At 39.2% G+C, this 16,801-nt stretch overlaps 1 protein-coding gene across 2 annotated transcripts; it reads left to right on the forward strand.

The window, feature by feature from the left end:
• Positions 1-937: 937 nt before the first annotated feature.
• On the forward strand, positions 938-11,725 carry LOC122654073 (macrophage migration inhibitory factor homolog). 2 transcript variants are annotated; one of them, XM_043848042.1, is made up of 4 exons: positions 938-1,122; positions 10,971-11,171; positions 11,259-11,317; positions 11,494-11,725. In XM_043848042.1, the coding sequence occupies exons 1-3, from the start codon at positions 1,012-1,014 to the stop codon at positions 11,310-11,312; spliced, it is 366 nt and encodes a 121-aa protein (XP_043703977.1). In that variant the 5' UTR covers positions 938-1,011; the 3' UTR covers positions 11,313-11,317; positions 11,494-11,725. The 2 variants fall into 2 exon arrangements, with proteins under 2 accessions (XP_043703977.1, XP_043703978.1); XM_043848043.1 differs by lacking the exon at positions 11,259-11,317 and having other exon boundaries at positions 942-1,122.
• Positions 11,726-16,801: the final 5,076 nt, after the last annotated feature.

Raw genomic sequence — 16,801 nt, forward strand, 5'->3', positions numbered from 1 at the left:
TTTGGACATGGTATCAAATAAGGTTTGATCGAAACATAACTCCTTCAATATAAATGAGATTTAAGCAATCTTGGATTTGTTAGAAAGCTTTGTTTTGATAGCTTTCCAATAAGTTCAAGATTGCTTAAATCTGATTTATATTGAAGGAGTTATGTACCGGTCAAACTTAATTTGGTGTGCGCGAATGCTGTCAAAATCACTCTGCCTGAAAATATTTTTTTGGACATCAAAATAAATGAATATTTTACCGCACTTTTGGTTTTTAGCAATGTTTTGCCATATTGACATTTATGAAATTTTTAGATTTGAGAAAAATCCTAGCATTAGAAATTTGAAAATTGCACTTACTGTAAAAAATCCAGTTTTTTTTCTTGAACTGAGGGGTTGACTTTTTTTCCTTTTAGAATTTGATTTTTTAACTATTTTTATTGGATTCAAATAGGGGATATTTGTTTTTTTATGAATAATATCTTAAGTAAATGAAACATTTACTTAAATGATATTAGACATAACTAAGTGTCTGTCCTGGTTTATGACAGTTTCTAACATAAATACTTGTCTGTCCAAGTTTCGAGCCAAGTTTTCCCTAGTTTCGATCGGCATATGTGTCGAAACCATCGAAATATGGTCGAAACTGGTTGAAATCATCGAAATTCGGTCGAATCTAGGGATTTTATAAAGTCTCCCTTTAACTGATCTCGAAAACTTGAGAAACCGAGTTAACTCGACGGTTTCGACAGGCTTCGATCGAGTTTTTGTTCCATGCTTACGAGTACCCACTTCGAGTGCCAAGTGGCAGCCATATGTCATCCACGACGCACAAGCTTTGCTAACCCTGGGGTCACTTGACTGTACGAGAACGGGTATTCTCGGTGGCTAACGCAAGTACGCAACCACGCGTAGAGCAATAGATTAGATGAGCTTTAAAGCCGAGGGTTTGATCGGGCCAGCACTCAGCACTGTGAGTGAGAGTCAGTCGAGAGAGAATCGAGAGCGAAACTGAGAGAGAAGATGCCGTGCCTCAACCTGTCGACGAACGCGAGCTTGGATGGGGTTGACACCTCTTTCATCTTATCCGAAGCTACCAAGACTGTCGCTAAGATCATCGGGAAACCAGAGGCTGTAAGTTTCGCCATTCTTCATTCTCTCGCTGTATTATTATTTTTTATTTTAAGGGTTGGAGGGCATTTAATGTGCTCTTAAGTCTTGAAATTCCGATCTCCGTTCTGTTTGATGCAATTTCTCCCCACAAATTTCCATGAACATTCCGTCAGCTTTAGCTTTTCCAATTGAAAGCACAGTTGTTGTTACTTTTCCTCAATTCGGTTGTGGACTTCATTATTTTACACATTTCAGTCCTTGGGGTACAGCTCCTGCCGGAATTTATCAGGGGCAATGCACTTTTTCGGTAACTCTACCACTGTGATGGATTCTGTTTCTCCTCATTCTGAATAGAGATATGTGTTGGAAGCGTGTCCATTAAATTCATTAATATATATGTAATACAATCAGAGAGAAACATGGGAAGAGGGATCTTGAGAATTCGCAAGAGTTCTCTCGAACTTCACCCTATAATATTATATTAAGTAATTAATTAATCTCATTAATTAATCAATTAAACCCCCTAATATTTAATTATCATCTCTCTCTCTAATAATGAAAAATTATGCTGCAAATTTCATCCTCAGCTGCTAGTCATTTCCAACCACCAATTGGTATATTCAGTGAAGATATCACTCTTATATCTCCCAAACTATAATCAACTATTGACATGGTCTCTCCACTTTACGATATCACATGACAAACCTCAAGGCATGGAAATAATTACTTGGGTTCACCACCCAGGTTCATCGAAATTTTGTATGCTGAGAGTACCTTTGATTGGGTATCTCAAAATGTTTTCCAAATATTTAAAAAATAAATATCAATGCATTTAACATTTTCAAACCTTTTGTAAACAATTTACAAAACGTGTTGCTGGATCTAAATTTTCATCCAATCATGTTCAGATTCTCTCACTCTCTCTCTGTTATTTTAATGATAGGAAGTGGATTCCTTGTTGAGCATCTCTTTTGTCCACAGTTAAACACCATGAATCCAATACACTAATAAATAGTCCGAGGAGATATAAACCCAAGGTTTTAAGTCTCGGTTTTGCCTTTGGTTTCGCCAGGCCACAAAACCGAGTTATGCCGAGATCTCGGCGAGTTGGTGTATTTTTTGCCGTCTTGACTCGGTGGTGGGTTTTGGTGGCCATATGGCCAAGATAGGTCCTGAAACTTGACATCCACCCTATTTTAGGCTTTTTGAACACAATGAAAATATTAGATACTTATACATGGTGATGGTTTGATGGTTTGTTTATAATTGTTAGAAACTTGGAAAGAGACATAGATTAAAGAAATACAAGTGTAAGTGTGTAACAAGTCCTACCATTTGAGAGTAGCTAGCACTGAAACAAGTGTCGGGCTAGATCATCAAAACGACAATGTTGTTGTCGAATCAAGCTCTGCTCTTCTTTTTACCTAAAACTGTTCTTGAGATGCAATGAAACTCCCTCTCTTGATGTTGAAACTTAAATTTGGAATCTTCAAGCTTTAATCTTCAGTTGAGGTGAGATTTGCCAAAAAAAAAGAAGCACAAAAACCCTCACCACCAAGTATTTTTCCTTCACAGCAGAGTGAGAGTCGAGATTGCGATGGATCTTGAGTTGAGATTGAAATCTCGCGGAGAGGGTATGTTATACCCGCAACCCAGGAGTATAATTAATTATTAATTCTTCCCCGTGACGTGTAGTTATCACTGCCACGTATGCCGGTGAGTTGTTCTCACTGGTGGTCAAACCCAGCTATATTGACCATAGTACGAGGTTGCCTATGGAAACTAGTCGGGACCATGGAGGTTGCCCCTTGACGTGTCGGGGTAAGTAGTTGACCAAATTTTATTGTGTGCTTACGCCTCTCAAAGCCCTCGAAGTGTGGTCAAAGGCCCCGACCTCTTATGGTGGGAACCACCTTCCTACTCGCATCGGAGGCAAGGTTATTGTTGCCTCCGACCCTGCATCCAATGCTGCTAATAAGGACCCTTGTGGGTGAGACCCTGTGGCTAAGGTACTATTGGCGCCCTGCCATGTTTGACCCTACCCAAATAGACCCTAGGGTACACTATGAGGCCTTATCCAAACAGGCCATTAATAGTGGTTTTCTATAAGAGAGAGGTGGGTAGGACTATTCATTAGTCTTGGCTCATTTCTACCTAACCTAACCTAACCGTGCTTGAGAAGGGAGTTATGAAGAGAGGAGGCGGCAAGGAGGAGAAGGAGGAGAAGGAAGGGAAGAAGAAGAAGGAAACGACTGCTGGGTTTGGAGTTTTAAAGAGGGCACATCTTGTGTATCTCAGACCAGGTAAGCCAAGTGCCCCTTTCCCCCCCTTTTTCTCTCTTTCCCCCTTGCTCGTTTGAGCTTGGGTGGTTCTTTGGTAGCAACCCCAAGATGGGGATTTCTTTTTTTGGAAACCCAAAGGGTTAGCTCGAGTCATGTGTAGTCTCCCCTTGTAGGATGCTTTCCTATTTTCATTACAATCCTATAAAGACCTCTATTTTGACCTCTTGCTGAATCTATTTGATTCTAAAGCTTCAACCACCAAAGAAAACCCCAAATCTGGATTTTTGAGCTTTTGATCCTTTAAACCCCCCTTAAATCTTTGAATGTTGGGTGTTTCTAAGACCCAAATAGACTCCAAGACACCCCTCCCTTGTCCCTTGAGGCTTAGAGAACCAAATGGGACAACCCTGGGCTTTTAAAGACCTTGAAATCACACAGGTTGCATCGGGAGGCAAGCGCGTGAGTCCGATGTTTGCCTCCGATGTGTCACGAGCTGCAGGGAAGGTCGGAGGCAAGGTCGGAGGCGAGCTGCGTGAGTCCGATGTTTGCCTCCGATGTGGCCTAAGCTGCGGGAAGGTCGGAGAGGCAAGGTCGGAGGCAAGCTCGCGAGTCCGACGTTGCCTCCGATGCAGTTTTTAAGGCTTATAACTTATGTAAACTGTGGGGTTTCTCTATGAGGCCTCCCCTACACTCTCTCACACTCTTATTCACTTCCATAGGCGCCAACATATGTGCAATGGAGTGATTTTGAGCGGGAATCGTTGCGCTTATACAAATTCCATTTGAAGTAATTGGTGAGTGGGTTTGGGTGACTGTTTGAGCTTGTTTACTATTGCTTATTCATGCATTTATGAATTATATTGTGACATTATCATTCAAGCATGATTGCATATTTGCATTTATTCTTATTCGATGATGATGATTTGGATGATATGGATTTGTGTTGGGTTACGTGCGGGAAACTGCACGAAACCCCCGATTATGTGGAATTGTATATTGCATTTCATTCTTGCTTTATGCGCCGTGTTGTCTTGGTACCGGTGTTGGATGGAATGGGACGTTGACACACCGGATGTACCTCTCAACACGATAGGATTCATGTAGTATATCCGTGGTTAGGCTCGGTTCCCTATGCTACGATCCTTACCAACAGGGGTTTAGGTGTTGGGTAGCAGCACTCTTGTGGAGAGTTAGAGAGGCCAGGCCAGGGGTAGTAATGGTTATCGGGTCCGCCTCGGGTGGTGATGAGTACGATCGGCGCGGGCTCCATAGTAATAATTGAGGTTGCATTGTGGTGAGAATGGAAGGATCCACAATGTCTTCCCGAGTTATTGCAGTAGCATATACCCATTGACTTAGCATTGTGTTTTAGGTGGTAAATGAATTAATAATAGCATGCACCATGGACTATTTGTGATTGTGTGAGTGTGCATCCCCTTTTCTCTCTCACTAGCTCGGTGGAGCTAACCCCGTGTACACATTCTTTTTAGTTTTGGATGCGGATGATCTTGTGGAGCTAGAGACGTGACTAAGGATCATGGCGATGGTTGCCCATGATGATTGTGCCTCACGGGCTATACTGTTACTTGGGATCGTTCCCGTTTTATTATTTTTGAGCATTGTGTTTTGTACAAACTTTTATGTTTTACCTTTTTGGTAGCTACTTGATGGTCATAGGAATTTTGTAACTATGTTACTTATTATCATTAGCCAATGAACATCTTATAGTTATTTCTTTTACGCTTCCGCAAACTCTGACCTATCTCGGAATGTAATATTCCTTTGTCTTTCGCACTCTAATATTATTGTATTGTAATATTGGTTTATGACTGTGAGTTGGCCACTGCATCGAGATCCTGGCGGTGAGGTGGGATGACGCGTGTCATCTCAATCATACCCTGATATTGTATTCTATCCCTTGTCGGGATAGGGGTGTGACAGGGTACCTTTTTATATCTTGGTTTGGACCCGAGTCTAGCTGAGATCTAGATATACCATGAGATCTCGACCGAGATTTTGCATAAATCCTGAATCACCTACTGTCTCGTTTGGAGACTTCATGAAACTGAGATATTTTCGAGATCTCGCCGAGATCTTAAACTATGCATAAACCGTGGGTACACCAAAACCTATAATACTTGCAACGATAAAAGACTTCTTAGGTTTGGGGCCTAATAAAAACTAATGATAAGAATATTGTCCTTAAACCACTGACAATAACCCATTCAAGATTCTCATCTGATTCAATCCAATGTGCATTTACACTTGTGTCTCGGAATCAACATTTACACACACACAAAATATAACAACCATATGAACAGAATGCCCAATTTTGTCCCTAGTCGTGAATAGATATTAGATAAAACCTATGGACAGCCACAGCTTGTTAATGTCATTCAGTCATACCCATAAACATTTTATTAATGTATTTGATGGACACGCTTCCAACAATATGAAATCTCCACGAGTCTCGGTCGTTGTAATCTGTGTAGAATTCATTGTTGACGTGATCTGAGAAGTAATTGGACTTCCAATTCTTCAAGCGCTGGCTTTGTTGTGACATGGACTATCTGTACAAGAGCTGTTTTACTTGGTAAATACCTCTGTGCACTCGTTAACCACATTGATGTCCTTGGTTTTCCTCATTCTTGCCTGTTTCACATTCCACTGAGAAAAATGCAAAAGGATTTACCTGAACTGTTTCTTTGTTCTCTGCAAGTTAATTCAAGGAATGGGGGTGAACCAATCAAATCGAGCCTTAAGCATACTTGCTATACTGATACTATATCTGTCTATGTCAAGGTCAGATAATGACCTAAACAAACTAATTTCTTGTATATTATCTAATTCAGCAATTTATTCGTCTTTTCTTTGGAGTATGACGTCTACCTATGGTCTGGGTTATGAGTTAGCTGAGGCTGGGGTGAGTAGAATATTGACTGAAACTGAAAATCAATGGAGATGAACTTACCTCCATTGTGTTCCATCATTCCACCTCTTGCGATGTCTCCAAATCAACTCCGAGATATGCTTCTCCGGCAAGTTTCCAATGTCTCCGGTAGTCATCCAATGAGCGAGGATGTCTTCTGGATATTCAAGTCTCTCACATTACAACCAATGATGGTGATACCCATATCCCAAATTGAAGCCATAACCCCACTTTAAACTTAGCCATCGTAGCTGCCCTACTATCAAGTGAAGTTACGTAATATTTATGGAAACTACCACTAGTTGTAATCAACCGTTGTTGTGGCAATGTTGGTTACATTAGTCAACATTCTCCCAGTTGGCTTACATTTCCACTTGTCAGTTTTGAGCTGCATCTGATGTATGGCCATATTTGAAACATCTGTTTTCTGTAACATTCAAAATGAAAACTTCAACCCATGAATCATGGTGGTACATGTCCAATATATAGGCCACTCCTATCCTTATTACAATGAGCTCTTATTCCCACAATAAACCCTTATGTGGTTAGTTCCAACTTTAGAGAATCAACCCCATTGTCAATTCGAGGGTCCAATCCTTATTGCCATTTATCCTTAATAGACAAATAAATTTTCAAAAACATAATTTGCACAAACATAATAAATGACAGAAAACTTAAGGTTCATAAATCATCTACTAAATATTACAATATCATTGATTGAACATCAAGTACAAAATGATTTACATAAGCCCATACGACTCGAATGTCCCATAAATTCATTAGGTTGAAGCCCTTTAGTGAATACCATGTCCTTATTACAAATGTGTTCTATTGCCACACGATGATCCTGAACATCCTCTTTTGCAACAAAATACTTAAATCTCTAGGATTCACTGAGCATGTTTTGTTGGAGAATCTTACTGTCGCGATGTTGTCACAGAATATCCGTATCGATCTCTCTATAAACGGAATAACTTGGAGGTCTGTGACGAAATAACATAAACACAATGCGTGAGACTGCCTCATAGCATGCCACCACCTCTGATTTCATAGTAGAGGACAGTCTTTGGTGGTTTCGCTCTTTTCAAGGATACTGCTCCTCCAGAGAGCATAGAATGTATCCTGAATTGGATCTTCTTATATCTCCACATTCAACGTAGTCCGAGTCCTAATAGCCAGTCAACTCGAAATCACCAACATGTCGATATGTTAACATGTGATCCTTGGTGTCCTGAAGGTATCTCAGTACTTTCTTCGCCACCTTCCATTTCCAATGTGGCATACAGGGATTCTTCTGAAATCTTCCCAAAGCTCTCATTGTGAAGGTGATGTCTGACCTTGTGTATATTTGTGCATACATCAGACTGCTTATTGCAGACATGTATTGGATACTATGCATTTCTTGCTCCAAGGCTGTCAGGGACATTGTTCTAGATTGAGTTTGTCACTTTTAACAAAAGGTGTTATACTCGATGAATAATTTTTTATCTTGAAATATTACAATATACTTTCGATATAGGTTTCCAATCAACTAGGAAACTTTAGTCTAACTTCCTGAATCGTAGGTTGCAAGATCATTAAAATATTAATGTAATGGAAATGTTTCGGAGGTCTGAACCAGAGGTAGGAAGCTGACAGCTATTAGCTATTGAGTTACAAAACGAGATTGAGGTTCGAAAGAAAAAACCTAGTCAGGTACAGAAGAACGACAAGAGCTAAACAATAAACCTAAGAGTCAGGTCTTGGGTAGCAAGATCTTGAAAGAAGAGTTATGTCTTAGCCCTTTTGGGACAATATTAAGGTCTTGTTAGATCTGTCCCGGTGAATTTCTATGCCTAAAACATAAAAAGTTTCATCCGTATCCTTCATATTGAAATTACACGTCATAAACTGTTTCATCTCGTTCAACAACTCTAGATCATTATTGTCAAGAGTATTTCAGCCATATATAGTACCAAAATAATGAAACGACTTCCCTTAGTCTTAATGTAGATAGACTAATCAAGACGATTCTACACAAAACCAAAGGAAGTAAGCATGGTGTCAAACTTATGGTACTCTTATTGAGAACCATGTTTCAATCCATTTATAAATCCCTTGAGCTTATAGACTAAATGATCTTCATTGTCCGATGAGGACCCTTTTAGTTGTTTCATATATTACTCCTCCAAAAGGTCACCATTTAGGAATGCCATTTTTGGCATCCATCTGATGTAGCTCAAGATCAAAACAGGGGGGGGGGGCATTGTTCATCTATATCTATCCCAATGAGCCATCTATCGAATCGTTGCAATGGATGTTTGATCCAGAAGAGAAGGAAGAGATTTTCGGAAAGTAGGTTTTTACGACCCAATAAAGAATCAAACTTATTTAAATGTTCCCCTTATTCTATATTTACTCGAAAAGGGTGCACAACGTATAGGAACTGTTCATAATATTTCAAAGAAGGCAGAAGTTTGTAAGGAACTTCGCATTAATCAAACGAAATTTAATTAATGAAACAGAAAATAAATAAATAAAAAAAGAGGGGGTCACCTGCATTTAGATCTAGCTTTGTATAACTTTTTCTCCACTATTCCTTTTTTTTTCTTGATCTATTCATACCTATTTATTATTGCTCCGATATGAACGAGAGCCATGACGATTCTAAAAGAATCTTTCCTGGCCACGTGGTCATTGTACAAGCGCGGGAGTCAATGAGGGTGCCCGCAGGGGCATCAACATGGATGGGATTTTTTATTTCATGGGGGTGGGAGGGTAATTTCTTGCACTCTTGTTTCTGGGCCTAGAAATTCCATGCTTTTGTTGATTTAATCAATTTATCGATTTCGGTTATATTGGTTTTTGGTTATACAATCGTAATTAGTTTAATCGATTATATTATTCAGTTTAATTGGTTTTAGTTGGTTTAACCATTTCATTCAATTTAACAGTTCAGTTATTCGATTTAATCAGTTTAATCATTTTATTTGATTCGATTTAATGGTTTAACAATTTGAAACGGTTTTAAATGATTTTTGAACCGACAATTTATCAATTCAAAACCAAATCCAAATCAACCAGAGCTGAAACATAAATGGGCACCCCATGTAGTGATCTGTCCCATACTTCTGAAAGGAATACATCGTATCGAAGCCCCTGAAAGTCTCTGCCAGGATAGTGGGTACAATGTCACACCCTCCCTTGAGTTGTTTAACCATATCAGCAATGATTGGAAGTGCACACATCCTGGAGTGCGCAAGAGGTACCTGCATATCATACAGAAGAGGTAGCCCTTCCTCGATGTTCATGTTGGGGACCCTCTGCTTGCGCCTGACTGGCAAAAGCCTTAGCAACCTTCAGAATGCAACCTTGTCATAGTTCATTAACTTCATCATCTCCTTCTTGTCCCACCCGAAGAACTGTGTAATTTTTCCAAGTAATCCTTCCGCACAGGCAGGAGAAATAGTCTACCTTGAGAGGGAGAGAGTAAATAGGCTCTAAATTCCTCTATTGTAGGAGTCATTTCCGCTTCGCTGATCTTAAAAACATGTAGGTATCCAACATTGATGTGCCTGACGTAGGAGGTTGTGATGGAGTTCCATGCATCTCATATATTCCAGTACTTGGAGGTGAACATCGTTTAGGATCATCTGCATATATGCTGAGGGTACAACTGCGCAGGATCTCATCAAGGGTTTCTGCACGTGGTGGCCGATACATGACTGACCGTTACCTGAACAAGCCAAACCTTTCACTTTTTAGGCAATAAAAGACCCCCTTTTTTTTAGAATTTTTAAGGTGTAGGCAGTTCCTTGCACAAAGACCCAGGGTACCATTCTAAACGACTAACTCTTGTGAGAGTCTGAGTAGTAGTCACTAGGGAGGAATGAACTGACCGGTGATTCGGGGCCAAATGACAGAAGTTTGAGGAGTAATCCAGAATTTCCGCGACCCTACTGTTGTGGAGGGAATATATATATATCAGGGGTTTTCCAGCAGTGGCTAGAGAGCATGAATCCCTCCAGCAAAGCAGCAGGCTGGAGAGCATAATCCCAGAAGCAAAAACCCATAGGCCCGTAACCTATGTCACGCCTGCTTTATTCTCAAACAAGTGCGCCAAAAGTGGGAGGTGGTGTCATATTATCTTATAATAAGAGCACACCTGCTTTTAGCTTGTAGTCTCTTCTTGGGGTCCAGTATACTGTGTATTTCAATTGTTGTTGTTGTAGTATATGTTTGTTTAGCTTTCTTCTTTTCTCTTTTGTAAATCCTGTAATCGATCCCAACCTCACCCCCCCCCCCCAAAAAAAATGCAAAAAAGAAAAAAAGATTATCACGTATTGAAAACATGAAGTTTATGAATGTGAAAATTAGGCTTGCAAACTTAGCTTATTGGCCAACCAAACTTGATGCATCAATGTCATGAGTTGAGGGAATTGATGTTGGAAATCTAGGTGTGTGGTTGAACTCACAGGCTAACCTATGAATATCCCATATTGTGAAAAAAATAGAAACCAAATCGAACTATCTAACTGCAAGTACCATTTGTATTTCTCTGAGAGTCTAAACAATAATGTGTCTATTGTATTACCTCCATTCTGTTGGTATTTTCCTCTTAATCTACAGATTTAACAAAAAATGTACACTGTTTTTTTTTTTTGGGTAAATTTTTACAGTATGTGATGATTGTACTGAAAGGGTCAGTTCCAATGTCATTTGGTGGGACTCAGCAACCAACAGCTTATGGTGAGCTGGTATCCATTGGTGGTCTCAACCCTGATGTCAACAAGAAATTGAGTGCTGCAATTGCAACGATTCTTGAGACAAAGTTATCTGTTCCTAAGGATCGATTCTTCCTCAAATTTTACGATTCAAAGGTAAGCTATATCAACATCTCATGTTCTCCCACCAACAAGTCGTTACTATTCATCTGTTCTTCTCATTGCATTTTTCCTCTTTGTTAGGGCCATCAAAGCAAAGATTATGCACAGTGTTTGCATGCTTTACATCAGCAATAGATCGTGTAAATAATCCTGTACTGGTTTAAAATCATGACCGAAGTTCTTATTAGCTTGCAAGTTCCTAGGAGTTCTGTTAACTATTTTTTGTTCAATCTCTGTGCTGATTGATATTAGTGGCTATTCTGTGCTATTTGGTGCTACTATCAAGGTGCTGACACTATCTTCTTGTATGCTGCAGGGTTCAGACTTTGGATGGAATGGATCGACCTTCTAAACGCTGTAGTGCTTCGGCTGTGTTGTCTTGAATCTCTGCAATATATAGAAGCAACTCGGTATTCTTATTATAAACTCTCATGACTGTTGTGGGGATGCTGAGAAAGAATATTCTGTTATGTTATCTGATAGACATGTATAATTGGAGGGATTTGGAGATGTGAAACACCTAATTCTATTGCTAGTTTTGACTCTTACATGCACACCTTTTTATTTTAAGAATTATAATAATTTTGCTTCTCGTTCACATGGTAATTTTGAATGTTGCTTCAGAATACCTAGGTAAATTAGGTACTTGTAAGATAAACAATCAGAATGACCTAATTAATTAAATTTTGCACATAATATCTATCCAATGAGGTAGGAGCATAGTAGCTCAACCGCCTATATGATGTTACAAGGATACTTCACTTTATACATTCAACTGTCTTGGAACTTGGAAGATGTATGCTGTGACCTTTTCTTAAGACAAGGGATTGTTTTTCATGTTTCTCTTGTAATGATTATGTACATATATAGTATAAACTTGTCCCAAATTCTCTCTTCTTTTTTCGTGTTACATAACTTACCTGAGCTAAATGTGTTAGAAACACCACTCATGATTTATGATGTGAGAATGTGTTTGTGATATGGTTCCTCTTTTGTGCTTCAGCTAGATTCCATGTTTTGATGCCAGATGCTGATGTGTATGTTTTCTTGTTGCAAATTTCTCCCTGTACAGGCTTTATTAAGTACTTGGTTTGTTCTTTACACCATATGATTGAATTTTTTTCCGTCTTTTGCAAAACTAAATTTTTGCATTTACAGATTACTAAAATACTTTTATATGCTTTCTGGGATGATAAAAGACAAGAAAGAAATAATATTTTCACGACATTCCATCTAGAAGACCAACAACATACAACAACAAACTCAGCTTTATCCAAACTTAAAGGGGTTGGCACCAACACCTGCCTAGTGCAGTTGGTGAGCCGTGGTGCTCTTCATGCCCATGCTCATCAGGAGGTCTCGAGTTCGAGTCTCTTGGCTGGTACCCTCCCCCTCCCTATCCCCCCCCCCCCCTAACAAAAAAAAATCAATAAAAAAAAAACTTAATGGGGTCGGCTACATGGATCCAAACAAAACAAAAAGAGGGAATGAAGAGGTGGGAGAAGAGGACCAAAAAACAATTATATACTTGGGAATTGTTGACTGAGTTCTTCCCCTAATGTTCATTTGAGTCTTTAATATGTAGCTCCTAATAGAACTTGTTAGGTTCCACTTGAAGCATATTTCTCTCATTTGTCCTGAATCGGGGTCGCAGCTCTTAAACAAGCCATGCCTCCTGTGGACAAATCTGTTTGGAAGTATCTACTTTCCCAATGGGAATTTTCTTAATGCTAAGGTTGGGCGGAAGCCTTCGTGGGCCTGGAGGAGTATTTTGAAAGAATTGGTGAAAGGGATTCAGTGGGTGGTGTACAATGGTCGCTCTATTCAGATTTGGAATGACCCTTGGGTGCCTGATTTTAAGGGTTACAAAATTCAATCTCTAAGACTTCCAGATTGTACAAATTGGTGGGTGGGGGACCTAATCACCCCAATTGCTCAGTGGAGGGTGGATGAATTGAGAAGGCTGTTTGCGCCTAGTGAGGTTGGGGCTATCCTTATGATCCCGCGTAGTTCTGAAGGAGGGCAAGATCGATGGGGGCCCATTCTAGAGGCATCTTCTTAGTCAAGTATGCTTACAGATTGGGAACTTCTCTGGTTCCCCCTACCTCAAACTCTGTTGTCAAGATTTCTAGTGCGGTGTGGAACTTCTCCAGTATTCCTAGTGCGGTGTGGAAAATCATATGGAATTCTAAGATCCCCTAAGGGTGAAGTCCTTTATGTGGAAGGCTTGTTTGATTGCTTTAGGCGTGATGTTGAACCTAAAGAAAATAATATTGGTGTTTCTAATCTTTACCTTGAATGTGCACAAGGGGTTGGGACGATGGAGCATGCCCTGTTTGATTGCCTCTTAGCTTACTAAGCCTGGTTTGCTTCTTGTATGACTTTTAGGACTGCTTCTGGCCCATTAATGCCTATCTATGAGTAGATTATTAAATGGGGACCGTTCCTGGTTTGACTAAGGTGGAGCAGCAACAGGTCTTTAATTCACATGCTATTATTGCTTGGGAGATTTGGAAGACGAGGAACTCTAGATCGCTTTAGAACGTCCATTTTCTCCCCCCTCCCCCCTCCCCCCTCCCTTTCAGCTCTTGGATTTCAACTAAGAAATATGGAGGAAGTACTCTCTCTGATTCCTGGTTTCTTGCGGGTTCATAGTTCTATTGCCCCCCTTCAACCCTTTGGCGAGCAGGTACAGTTTACCCTTGTTTTCTCGGATGCTGCTACTTCTGCCAGCTCGAAAAGGGGAGCTTTGCTTGGTTGCCGCTAATCATGTAGTTCATTCCTCAGCAGTGATGGGTGAGGCCCTTGGGGTTCGGATGGCTGTGAAAGCTGCTCTTCAAGCAGTTTACCTTCAGGCTGCGTTCCATACAGATTGCCTCTCCTTGATTAGATATGTCTTTGCCTACCTCCCGTGGAATTAGCCAGTCTTTGAAGATATAAAGCTTCTACAGTCCAAGTTTATTTCTTGTTCCTTCCGTCATGTTTATATATAGGGCGAATAATGCTTTGGCCAAAACTATTTCTAAATTGGCGGTTAGCTACCCTTACATGGGTCTTTGGCTATCCTCGTTTCCTAAGAAGTTGTTCATCCGTGTTCAGCATTTACTGCCTGCTAGGGCTTTATTCATTGCTCTCTTTGAGGGATTAAGATCCTCTGCAGTGCGGGCAATTGGCAATGCTCAATGTGAAGCAGGTTTTTTTTCTCGAGCTTGTCACCATTGGATGTCGCATCTTTCACGCGTTGAGTTCTCAAACCCGCACTGTAGAGGATATTTTTCTTTCTTGGAGAGGCCTTTGTACACAGAAAAAAAAAACAAAGAAAGTTGTAATGGATACATTGGAAAAATAGCTTTGACAGCAAATTAGGAAGCTTCCTAAAATGAGCAAATGTTTCTTGGCCTTGTTTGTTTGACGGAGAAAAGTGGAAAAAGTAAAAGGGGTGGGAAATTTGTATTTATTTTCCACAAACTATCACAAATGTGACTTGTTTGGTTAAATCGGGGTGGAAAACTTCTAGACAATTTCATTAAATGTATTTATTCTTGTCTGTTGAGGTGGTACCGTGGTACTATTCATGGAAACTTTAATTTTGAGTCTATCTTTCTTCCCATTTTCTTTCTATTCAATGGAATCTTATCTCATGTCTATTTGCTCTTTCTCCCATCAAATCCCACCCACTACAAATTACATATTCCATTATTTCCTTTCCGTTGTTTTCTTTGCCAATCCAACCCCAATATGTGGAACAAACTCTCACAAGTTTACCACTTCTTTTTATCTGTCAAAACAAACGGGGCTTTAGGGGTGTTAAAAATGAGACCAATCACTCAGTGTTGATTTTGTTCAAAGAAATTGTTGAGAAATTGAAACCCACCAGAGTGATCTGATCCTTTGTTAGCAATAACGTGTTTAAAATGATCAACAACAAGCATTTCCGTTTTAAACGCATTTAATACATGTTCTTGTATTTTTGGCATTTTTTAAGACCTTGGATTTGTTGAACAATGGTTTACTTAACTGATTATTATCTCTCTCTTTTGAACTCTGTTCGGCCCGATTCTTTTATTGATGTAAAGACGATTCGAAGGGTTACATTTTCCATGATATCACTTTCAACTCAAGGTCAATGTACGGACACCGAAATTAAAAGCATGTATTTCAAATAAAAAATCTTCAATTTATATGAGAGTAGTACTTTTTTTTTTTGTTTGAATTATAAACATTTAAAACCTGTACTGTCCGTTTTTTCATTTTTTACCGTTCTCTATTTTTTTGACCATTTTATTTGCCTAAGAGCTTGACACCATTACATCAAGTTCCTTTTTGCCTTTTTTGTATACCCATCTTGAGGAATTAAAATCCTTTTCAATTCCTTGATCGCCGAGTGCGGTGGAGTTCGGGGTTGAGAGGTCAACACCTGGTAGGCATGCCATCCAACAGTCCAAGGTCGATTGAATAAATTTTTTTTTTCTTTCTTCTCAAGCTCGGAGCCGTTGGATGTCGCACCTGCCAATTGGACCTCTCAACCCTGAACTACACCATACTGCACTTTTATTCGGGAATTGGAGAGGATTGTTTTTTCCCATCTAGAGTAACAGGCATTGTCTGTCTGAATATAAACCAAAACTAACTGAAAACCACTTCTCTACCGAGATTTCTTTCTTTTTTTCATATTTTATTTATTATTTATATTTTGAAACATATTTTATTTTTCTTTCCAACCTACCAAATCGCATCATTTGATCACCCTTCGTTCTATAACCACCATGGTTTTAAATCTTAGAATCGGTAATCCAATCAAGCAGTACCGACTATCGATTCGAATCAGTCAAAATCGGTTGGAATTTGATAGAATCGATCGGAAATTAGTTTGAATCAGTATGAATCAGCCAAATCGGTCCGTGCCAATTTTGATACCGACTCAATGGATTCGATTCCCGTTTTTTAAACCATGTAACCGATTGATAAGTAATTAAGTGCACCTTTAAAGTGCAAGCAAGGATAAAAACTCTTGATATTGCTACCTGGAAGAAGAAAAAAAATGATATGAGCCCTAAATAAAGGGATGTAAATGGATAATCGAAATTCAAATCCGAATCCATATCAATTTAGGGACATCTATATTCGTTTAGAGATATTCAAAAAGAAAAAATTCAAATACTCCGATAAAAATTCATTCGATTCGAATATTTAATAATAAAAAATTAAATAAATAATGATTTTAAGAATTTTTAAAGATTTAAAAAGTTCTAGAATATGATAAAAAGAGAATCATGATCTAAGAGACATGGATTGAGAGTGAATTATATCCATCATGGGGAGGAAGGTCCAGGTTATAAAAGGCAGAGATGTAAACAGATGATTGAAAATCTGAATTCAATCCACATCCAAATCCGTTTAGAGGTATTTGTATCCGACCGGATAATATCCGGACCCAATCATCCGATCCGTTTACATCCCAAATTATTAAAATTCCCCACCAAAAAAAGAAATAAAAAATATATTCCGCTATATATGCGGGCAATTGAATAAAGGTCTCGTGGTCTTATTGCATAAAAGGTCCCGTCTCCTCTTGGTCTCTCTGCATTTTTTCTTTCTTTGCCAAAAATTTCTGGATTTCTTTT

Source organism: Telopea speciosissima, chromosome 3 (assembly GCF_018873765.1).
Source record: "Telopea speciosissima isolate NSW1024214 ecotype Mountain lineage chromosome 3, Tspe_v1, whole genome shotgun sequence".
NCBI lineage: Eukaryota > Viridiplantae > Streptophyta > Magnoliopsida > Proteales > Proteaceae > Telopea > Telopea speciosissima.